At 45.7% G+C, this 10,957-nt stretch overlaps 1 protein-coding gene across 1 annotated transcript; it reads left to right on the top strand.

Annotated features, from left to right (window-relative positions):
• Window positions 1-464: 464 nt before the first annotated feature.
• LOC127464994 (uncharacterized) lies at window positions 465-10,570 on the top strand. Its single transcript, XM_051775472.1, has 3 exons — window positions 465-1,411; window positions 1,676-1,940; window positions 10,528-10,570. Exons 1-3 carry the CDS (start codon window positions 547-549, stop codon window positions 10,568-10,570), a joined length of 1,173 nt encoding a protein of 390 aa, XP_051631432.1. The 5' UTR covers window positions 465-546.
• The last annotated feature ends 387 nt before the right edge of the window (window positions 10,571-10,957 follow it).

Below are 10,957 nucleotides of genomic sequence, written 5' to 3'. Positions count from 1 at the left end.
GATTACCTATCCAACAGTAAAGAGTTACAAAGTTATACAAATTTAAGATGTTTGGACCAGCTGCAGTGGACTCTGAACAAGCAAATTGAATACAATGAAGCCAGAGAGATGCTGTGCAAGCATTTTGTGGCAGGAAGAATGCAGCAATGAACCATGGGAGTTGTGGTCTCCCGGGTTCTCAGACAATATTTGATTGTCATTGGTTAGAGGGTCACGTGACATGTTCAGGCGTGGTATTTAAACCTAGGCAGTTTGAATAAACGGTAATTCTGCTCTGGCTCTTGTTTGTGTTTGAGTGGGGTTCGTGCCTTGAACAGCACCTCAAATGGTCGTCTGATAAGGGACTTCAGCAGGTTACCGGCAACCAGGAGCAGAAGCTATGGGGAACCTGTCCGGGGGTGTCCATATCGCCAAAACCAAAAGGAAGAAAAGAAAGAATTCAGCGCATTGGGTTACCTCTGCAAAAAGGAACAAAAAAGGAAGAAGAAAGGACCAGAAGAAAGGACAACAGAGCTTCAGCACAGAGGTAACCAAAAATTGGCGAATATGGGAGGGTGGTTTACCCGTCAGGAGGGAAATACTCCAAAAATCAAACAAACAGCTGAAGCTATCTCTCAACTTTTACAAGAACAGAGTGTAACCGTAGAAGAAAGTAAGTTATGGGACTTGTTATATTGGATTTCGTTGCATGAAATTGCATTACCTCTGACTGAACCTTGTCAAGTGTCAACTTGGAGGAAAATAGGGAACAAAATTATTGAAAAAGCCAGTGAGGGAAAAACAGACACCCTCAAGAATTTGGCTACATGGAAAGACATTATGATAGCCTTGAATAAGCACTACAGAAAGGCAAATGCACCCGGGAGAGTGGACTTCCCCCCTCCTTACTCCTTTCCCCTCAACCCCCCCCCTTCAACCCCAGCCCCCCCACCGACCGAGTGGGGCAGGGGGAGAATGCACGTTGGTCAGGGGGGATGGGGGGGAGGGGGAGCCCTTGGGGGGAACAGTGCAGTGGCAGCGTGTGGTGTGAAGGAGCATGTCTTGGGGGCTGGCAGCATGAGCATGGCAGCGGGGGGCGATGCTGGCTTTATGCCAGCGCCCATGGCTGCAGTTGAGACCATACCATACAGAGCAGCAAGTAGTGCTGCTGGAGCCGAGGACTGTTACAGAGCAGCGTCTACCCCTGGACCGTTACGGGGTGACCGTTACACGGCGGTTGCACAGTCAATGTGCAGAAGGAGAGTGGCACCGGAGGCACCGCCATGTTGCCCCTGCCGTGCGCCGGAAGTGAAGCCACCACCCCCAGGTTCAGGCGTTTTGCCGGGAAGGGAGGAGAATGACTATGATGGACAAATGGACAGCGAGTCTATAGAGGACACAGAAGGAGAAACAGCTTCAGGATTGAGTAGAGGTCCCTCCATAGGTTTATGGGATAAATGCAGGGAGGAAGCATCTCGTGTGGGTGATTTGAAAGTGGTTAATGCATGCTCATTTAGTGTATGGCTCACAGACTTTAGAGAAAGCTGTAAGGCTTATATTAATGACCAAACTAACGCTCAAACGAGAATGACTTATGCTCAATTAGTCGGGGAGGGGGCATATTCAAAGCCCGAGTCCCAAATAGATTACCCCCGAGATATATACGAAGTAATCGCAAAACTTGTATTGAGAACAGTGCGAAAGCTTCCATGCATAGACAAAGACTCTAACCTATCCTTTTCTAAAGTCTTCCAAGGGTCCACTGAACCTTACCCCAAGTTTCTGGATCGACTGCAGGCTTCCTTAGAGAGACAAATAGACAATGACGAGGCGAGAGAGATGCTCTTCAAGCAGTTCGCCTATGAAAATGCCAACTCTGACTGTCGAAGGGCCCTGCAGTCGATCCCCAAACGCGACCAGTGCACATTAGCTGAATTGGTCCGAGCTTGCCAGGATGTCGGGTCAGTCAATCACCACACAGACTCACTAGCCACAGCATTAGCAGCCAAACTGCATGTACCCGAAGGGGAAAAGGAAAAAGGCGGTTGCTTCTGATGCGGAGCAACTGATCACATTAAAAGACACTGCACTAAAAAACCCCCAGGATACTGCCCTCGATGTGGCAAAGGAAAACACTGGGCTAGTGACTGCAAGTTCCGAGGTGGTATAAAAGGGGGGACTAAACCGCAGGGAAACGGGAGACAGGGTGCGAAGCCGTGCACCCTGACCAACCAAACAAATACGGCTTCAAACAACATGCCAGCAATTTGCTCGCCGCCACCTCAGGCAGCACTGGGCTGGACCTGGTCTCCAGAGAACCAATAGTTCTAACATCTACTGCAGTGGTTTTGATACCCACTGGAGTCTGGGGACCTCTGAAGGCAGGAATGCATGCCTTACTAATTGGGTGCTCACCAACTACCATGATGGGTATATTCATTTTACCCAGAGAAATTGATCCCGATTTTCATAATGAAATGCAAATTATGGCCTGGACACCTGTATCGCCTTGTTATATACCAAAAGGGCAGCACTTAGCCCAATTAATTCCTTTCTATAACACTTTCTCCACACAAAAGGGTAATAAGAGTACTGAGGCATTTGCAGGCACAAATCCCCAACAGATCTTCTGGGCCAAGTCGATCTCTGCCTCCCAACCCATGATGACATGTCATATTGATGGGCGTAAATTTAAGGGTTTAGTGGATACAGGAGCAGATGTGTCTATAATTAAAGACTCTGAGTGGCCATCAGAATGGCCCACTGTGTTCCCCGCCTCAACCATCTTGGGGGTGGGGGGTATGCAAAGACCTAGACAGAATAAGCATCTGCGTACGGTATTGGGACCTGAGGGACAGACTGCTAGGATTGCACCCTTCATAGCTCCCATTCCGTGTACCTTGTGGGGAAGGGATGTCCTCGGGCAATTTGGTACCACTGTACAGATAGCAACAGCAAACAATCAGGTTTTTCAGTAAGGGTCATTGGTCAGCCGTTCCATGAACTTATCAAACTAAAATGGAAGACAGACAACCCGATATGGGAGGACCAATGACCCTTGAAGAGGGAACGGCTAAGTCACCTGCTAGACCTTGTACAGGAACAACTAAACGCTGGACATATAGTACCAACTTCTAGCCCATGGAACACTCTGGTGTTTTGCATACCCAAGAAGAGCGGCAAATGGCGTTTACTACAAGACCTCAGAACAATTAATGCAGCCATCGAGCCAATGGGAACGCTGCAACCAGGACTTCCTTCCCCTGCCATGCTACCTGCGGGATGGGTAGTAATAGATTTGAAAGATTGTTTTTTCACAATCTTTTTACATCCAGAAGATGCACCCCGCTTCGCCTTTTCAGTTCCAGCCTACAATCATGCGGAACCCATGCAAAGATACCACTGGACAGTACTGCCTCAGGGCATGAAAAACAGCCCGATGATTTGTCAAACAGTGGTAGCCAACATCATACACCCTGTTCGAAAACTCCACCCTTCAGCCATCATCTATCATTATATAGATGACATCCTGATAGCAGCAAAACACGGGACCGAACTACAATCCACCTTGACTGCCTTAACAGACACCATCCAAAAAGCAGGTCTGCAGCTTGCCCCAGAAAAAATTCAACGCACCCAACCTTGGACCTACCTCGGATGGAGGATCACTCAACAGGAAATCATGCCACGACCACTGACTTTCAAAGTAACGGACACTATGACCCTGAATGATTTGCAACGGCTTTTAGGAGCCATTAACTGGCTGAGGCCTGTCTTGGGGATCACAACAGAGGAATTGCACCCCCTCTTCCAGCTACTTAAAGGTGACCCAACTCTCACATCTATTCGATCCCTAACCCCAGAAGCAAAACAAGCTCTGGAAGTATGCTCCCAAGCTGTCAAAAACAGGCAAAGCAGACGATGACACCCTGACCTGCACATTCGCCTCGCCATCATATCCAGCAAGTTCCAACCTTTTGCTGTCCTTTTCCAACGGGATCAGGCAGAATCCGACCCTTTGAGAATTCTAGAATGGTTATTTCTTCCCCACTCTCCACCTAAGACTGTTTGGACCATTAATGACATGCTTGCTAAGCTCATTATGAAAGGTAGAGGACGTCTGCAGGAGATGGATGGAAGGGATCCTGAGACGATCTACATTCCAGCCACAAAAGACAACTTAGACTGGCTTCTTGCAGAGGACGCTGGGTTTCAGACTGCATTAGCGGACTTCAACGGTAATATTTCCATTCACTTCCTGAAACATAAACTCTGGGCGGAAATAGGAAATCTACCCCTGATGACCACGCGTCGCTGCAAACTACGACCAGTAAATGGAGTCACAGTCTTCACTGATGCGTCTGGACGATCGAAAAAAGCCGTCGTGACATGGAAGAACCCTGCCACAGGACAATGGGACAATAAGGTACAAACCTTGGACCAAGGTTCTGTACAGGTTTTAGAACTCGCAGCTATCCGCATGGCATTTGAATTGTTCCATGATCAACCTATGAATGTTGTCACAGATTCTCACTATGCAGCAGGGTTGGTCTCACGTCTCGAAGCCTCCTTCCTTCGAGGTGTCACTAATCCTCACTTATTCACAGAAATTCGTACCATATGGTTTCTTATCAACCACAGAAAATTTGATTTTTACATAATGCACACTCGATCACACACAGAACTTCCAGGACCCATAGCAGAGGACAATCAAAAAGCTGATGCAACCGCTATGGTAACTACAGTTCCCAAAATTCTGGAACAGGCTAAACTCTCACACCAGTTCTTCCACCAAAATGCACGTTCATTAAAGAGACAATTCCAAATTACAATAAACCAGGTCAGAGACATAATTATGTCATGCTCTGACTGCCAGCGAATTACCCCAATGCTGGCTAAGGAAGGGGTTAATCCCAGGGGCATAACAGCCAATGAAATCTGGCAGACAGTGTAGCAGTACGTTCGGATACATGTCCGGAATAAAGACAAGTGCCAAAAAATACTCAAGCACACAAAATATCTTTTATTACAGTGAGAATAATAATAGTAATAAACTTAGCAAGAGGAATTAAAAACTAAAAAGGAAAAAAAGGATACAAAATAACTATCTTATCGGGTGGCATTAAAACAAATACTACGAACAGCATTTAATACAGTATTAACTAGTGAAAAAGGGATACCAAAAAAGGATCTTAACACAATATTATGGATAACACGATATTGGTTAGTAAAAAGGGAAACTAAAGGAAAAAATACTATAAACATAAAAGGGGAATTAAAGGAACACTAAAAGGATATTAAAAAGTTTGTTCTCTCAGTTGCTTCCTATCAATAAACTGTGCTTACCCACACAGACAGGCCAGGGCTGTCAGGATCTGCAGCAGCTGGTCGGTACCCATGCTTAGCGGGCGTCCCCGCGGAGCAACACAGTCTCGGTGGTAGGATGAGTATCGCTCAACTCAGCAGTTCCGACACCCCATTTTTATCAGTTCCACATTACACTACGTAGGGCCAGTACGTAGTATAAGGTGATGCCTGAGTGGCAGCCAAACACCGCCTGATCATTACCTCATGGCAACAGTCTGCGCATGCCCTACTTGTAGGGCAAGGGGCGAGCGACCCCTGCCCACATAATCTTCCTCCCATCATCATCTTTCTCACCCCTATGTATGACCTCTACCATTGTGTTTCAAGGGTAGATGTATCTATCTTGCAATATGTAGCAAAACCAAGGAAGAACTCAGCTCTGATAATAGGGGATATCAGGCTGACTTGCTAAAAAGCACAATGGACCTTACAAGCTGACTTGTTGAAAAGCACAATGGACCTTACAATTAGCTTCTGCCATAAGTTACATTGTACCATACTCTAGCTAGTTTCACATCCTAATATGACTTCGTTCTCACGCCTCTATGCTCCATTGATCATCTAATTCAAAAATATCCCCCTTACATACCACCGCGTGATCAATGGTAGCAAGAGGGTGATAACGAACTACTCGAGATTGTAATGCATTTAGCCTGGTGTTTATCATTCGACGTACACATGTCAGTATACAGGGAATCATACACAATATGCATGTTATTATACATCCAACTATTGACAAGCCTATTAACGCTCTTCGTAACCAGGGCCATCCCCATTTCCATTCACCAAAGAGGTTCCATTCATCATGAACATGTAATTGTTGAGTAAGGGCTTTTAATTTCTGGATGCTAGCATGAACAGATTCAGAATGATCACTTAAATTCATGCAGCACATGCCCTCAAAATCTTGACAGCCATGTCCCTGGGCTAACAACAAAAAATCAATAGCAGCTCTATTTTGTAAACTTGCATGTCTAACAGAGTCTACATCTGTGAGCAATGCACTCAAAGCAGCAGAAGTAGCGTTAGCTTCTTTAGCCAACCAGCATCCTAGTTTATTTAGAGAAGCTAAAGCATGAGCAGTCCCTATCTGAGATATTATACTAGCAGTTATTCTTTCAGCTTTATTCCAAAACTCTACATCAGAGTTACAGTCCGGAGTAAACCGCCGTGTGCCACGTCTGCGTCTTCTTAGTTTAGGCAAGGTTACGCTGCGAGGATGAAAAAAGGTTAATTGTCCAAAGGTACAAGGGCCTCCTACAGCCTTTCCCGGAATACCTTTCCACGCTCTTTGTCCACAAATGAGAAACAGATCATTTGGGAGACCTATTGCATCAGATCCAGGAATAAATTGTTTTTGCAGAGTCTTATTGCACCAAGCTGATGCGTTCTTGTAAATATCTCTAGGAAAAATGTCAACTCCTCCTTCATTAACCTTGGTACTTGACGTATAGTTTAGGTAGAAGCATCGAGTTGCAGTTAATGTCCCTAAAATGTCCAGCTCTTGTGGTTGAATGGGTAAAGCAGGAAAATCATGCATGTATGTTAAAGACTTAATATACCAAGTAGCGTCCTTTCCGCTTTTAGCTCGCCACGATGCCTGGCACCACCAAAGAGGCTGCTGAGTTCCTGGATGTGTGCAGTTTGCTAACACGGTCTCATTATAGAGAGTTCCCCACCGGTAGTTATCAATAGGTACTCCGACTAGACAGGTGCGAAAAGGACTCGTGGGAGTTGCCATGGACACACATATCACATCCGTCTTCGTCACGTTGGCCAAGGTGGTCCACACATTGACATCCGAAACAGAAGTCAGCAAAGACGCAAAGCATAGCTGATATCTACAATAAAAACAGAAAAAGAAACAGTTAGGGGGCCTCCCCCCCCCCCCCCCCTTTAATATTTAGTCCCGTCGTCGCAGCTGTTCTAACGGCACTCGGAGCCATTCAGGATTTCCAGGCACTGCAACAGTAACAGCATGTGACTGGTCAGTAGCAATAATTTCAGCTGCTACAGGACTCTGTCCTGGAGGGGTATACCACACTCTGTGTCCTATACCCCCAACTGCCACAGAGGGTGTTGGAGGTATGGATGCAACATATACTAACGAACAGAGTGGGCCAGGGTGTAACACGACAGTATGGTTAGCAGTGTTTTTAATACCCAGCAACACTGGCTTATGACCCTCTTGTACTGGATTTAACAATGTTAACCCTTTAGTTACTGCTCGTGGAGTCAAAGCAAGTAATTTCACAAGAGGTACTGATGGAGCCGTTAGCTGACAATCAGGTCGCTCCCACTTAACTTCTTGTGGCCCATAACTGTGTGAAGTTTTGTTGCTGAGCTCCAAAACTGTAGCTCCACCCACTATACCATACTGATCACCTGCTTGGTAGGATACCTTTGCATTAATATTTACTTTACACACTGTGGGAGTTTCTCTTTTCATTAGGAGCAAGGGAGTTGTGGTGGGGGTAAGTGCTCGGTTATTCAAAACTCGTACTGCCTCTGTTATGTGATCCACCCACCGCGTGAATTTTCCTTCTCCCAGTCGTTTCAGTTGTTGTTTGAGCAACCCATTCATACGCTCAATCAGTCCAGCCCCCTGAGGGTGATAAGGTAGGTGCCACACCCAATGCACTTGCCGCTCATCTGCCCATTTCTGTACCAGGTGGTTTTTAAAGTGTGACCCATTATCTGTCTGTATTTCTACTGGAGTCCCATAATAAGTCTCAATGGTATCTAACATTCTAACAGTGGTGAATGCATTTGCATACCGGCTGGGAATAGCTACAAGAACTCCAGAGTATGTATCTACTGCGGTACAGACATATCTCTGCCTTCGGTGCTCAGGTAATGGCCCGATAAAGTCTAATTGCCATATCTCTGCACTATTCGTTCCCTTTTTCAAGGATCCTAGGGGAATTACTTTTAATGCCTGCTGTTTGATAGTCTGACAAACTGAGCATTTCTGTATCACGTCAGACACAATAGTAGCAGATAAATGTACTCCTCTCTGTTTTCCCCAGTAAATAGTAGCATCCCTTCCTCCATGCCCCGCTTTTTCATGGGCCCACAGTGCCAATGCTGTTTCTTCACTGCTGTTTACAGTCCTTACTTGTTTAGTAAGTTTGTCTGCTAATTGATTACCAATATGTGTGGGAGTGATGTTAGTGGTGTGAGCATCCACATGATATACCCATACATCCCGGCTTTGCAGCAAGGCATAGATTTTCTCCCACCACTGTCGTCCCCAGACTATTTTGCTTCCAATTTTCCACTGCGCTTTTTCCCAAATAGGTAACCAATGAACTAGCCCCTGAGCTACGGCCCATGAATCAGTGTACACATAACATATAGTGTTTGGAGGTGTTGCCTCCAAAGCCTGCCATACTGCAACTAATTCAGCTAGTTGGCTACCACCTGACTCCCCTGTAGTGACCAGACGTGTACCTGTCACGGGATTGATTGCAACTGCAGTCCACTTTCCTTGATGGGTACCACCACCATCTGTGAACCAGGCATTGTGTTTCTGTTCATCTGACAAATTTTCATATGGCACTCCCCACCTCCCTAGCTGTATGTTTTGCATAAGCTGTTTTTCTTGAAGACTGGTATCCTCGACACTACTGCTTACTTGCTCATGCAGTGTGTGTAAGCTTCGAGTTCCAGCTTTTGCTCGTTCCTGAATGTACCACCTCATTTTTACTATTGTCTGCTCTTGTGCTCTACCAATTTTATTAGTTGCCGTAGGTCCTAGAGCCCAGGATACTACTGGAGATGGAGTCCTAACTATTACCTCATGTCCTGCTGTCCGATCCTCTGTGTCTAGCAGTCCCCAGTACACAGCAGCTAACTGCTTTTCGAAAGGAGTATATTTTTCCTCCGCCCCCCGAAATCGTCGGGACCAAAATCCAAGTGGCCTGCGTCGCCCATCTTGTAATTGCCACAAACTCCATAGGGCAACATCTTGTTCTACTGACACTTGTAATTCAATGGGTCCTGCCTGAATGGGGTGCAATTCCATGTACTCTTGTATCAGATTTTTGGCTCCCTCAAATGCTGTCTGTTGCTCACTACCCCATTCAAACGCAGCCTTTTTCCTTGTAACTTTGTACAGAGGTTTCAATAAAATAGCTAACCCTGGTAAGTATGACCGCCAAAACCCAACAGCTCCCAGAAATTGCTGTGTTTCTCGTTTAGTTGTGGGTACTGGCCATTCCTTTATGGCCTGCCTTATCTGTTCTGGTACTTCCTGTTTTCCAGCATGCCAGGTTATTCCTAGATACTTTACACTTGTAGCTGGCCCCTGTATCTTTTTAGGGTTGACAGCCCACCCATCTTTTTTCAGTGTGTCCACTACTTTCTCGAGGGCTTCACCTGTCTCATGTTCTGTATTGCCATGAATTAGTATGTCATCTACATACTGGACTATTTGGACTGAGGGGTTCAAATTTGGAAGCTGCTTCAGAGTTCGATGTATGGCCTGATGACAATAGGTTGGACTGTGTTTGTATCCCTGTGGAAGTCGTGTGAAGGTGTACTGAATACCCTTCCAAGTAAAAGCAAATTGATCTTGTGCTGCTTGTGGTATAGGAATGGTGAAAAAGGCATTAGCCACATCTATTACTGCATACCAATCACCTGGGTGCTTTTGAATTTCATGAACCAAGTCTGTAACAGCGGGTACAGCAGATGTAATTGGTGGAGTGACTTTGTTAACTCCTCTGTAATCTACGGTCATTCGCCATGACCCATCTGATTTTCTCACAGGCCATATGGGAGAGTTAAATGGAGAATGAGTGTACCTCACTACTTGTGCCTCAAGTAATTCTTGGATTGTTGTCTGAATTTCCTCATCCCCACCTGGAATTTTGTACTGTTTAAGATTAACAATCTGTGTACAAATGGGAATGTTTGCCTCTTCCTGTATCTTCCCCACTTGAATTGCTCGAATACGCCACCGCGTGGACCCAAATGACCACAGTGTGTTGTCAATCCATAAGTCTATTCCTCTAATAACATCAATCCCTATGATGTATTCAAATATTCTTGCTACCATTACTCTGTAAGGTTTTGGTGGATGATCTGCTATCTGTAATGTTATTTCAAGCATACGTCCCAAAACTGCTTGTTCCCCAAGACCCCATATAGGTGCTGGGTCCCCCTTATGTTTGTTAGGATTGCCGTGAATAATAGAGACCTCCGCCCCAGTGTCAACTAATGCTAGCACAGTTTGCTTGTTCTTAGTGGACCAATGTATTGTACAAGTGGTATACGGTCGTTGATCCTTACGAACACGGCAAACAGCGGGGGACTGCACTGGGGCTTGGCCACACCCCTATTCAAGTTTATAATGCTCCTCGCACAGAGGAGCACTGACCTTTCTTGGCTCAACTTCTAAAATTTCTGATCTTGGGTTTCGGAATCGACTGACTGTCTCCTGCACCTCGGCCCAAGGATACAACTGTTCTTCCTGTGCAGTTCTGATTTGGTGTTTTCGGGCTAACCTACGTAAGGTTTCTGTTGGCTGCCCATCAATATCCTCTTTGGGAACACCTTTCTTAAGTAAATCCTGAAATAACTTACTTCGTTCCCCTTTTCCCCCTTC

The sequence above is a fragment of the Manacus candei genome, unplaced genomic scaffold (genome assembly GCF_025592945.1).
Source record: "Manacus candei isolate 608988 ecotype Guabito, Panama unplaced genomic scaffold, ASM2559294v1 h1tg000301l, whole genome shotgun sequence".
Classification (NCBI taxonomy): Eukaryota; Metazoa; Chordata; class Aves; order Passeriformes; family Pipridae; genus Manacus; species Manacus candei.
The sequence above is the reverse complement of the archived record's forward strand: the minus strand, read 5'-3'. Positions and strand labels throughout refer to the sequence as shown.

Bases quoted from the DNA above. Each gene is read 5' to 3' on its own strand.
- LOC127464994 (XM_051775472.1), top strand. From the start codon at position 547: ATGGGAGGGTGGTTTACCCGTCAGGAGGGAAATACTCCAAAAATCAAA. The intron at 1,412-1,675 runs GTCCCTCCATAG...TATTGAGAACAG, and splicing joins AGCTTCAGGATTGAGTAGAG to TGCGAAAGCTTCCATGCATA. The intron at 1,941-10,527 runs GTCAGTCAATCA...TATGTTTGTTAG, and splicing joins CGAGCTTGCCAGGATGTCGG to GATTGCCGTGAATAATAGAG.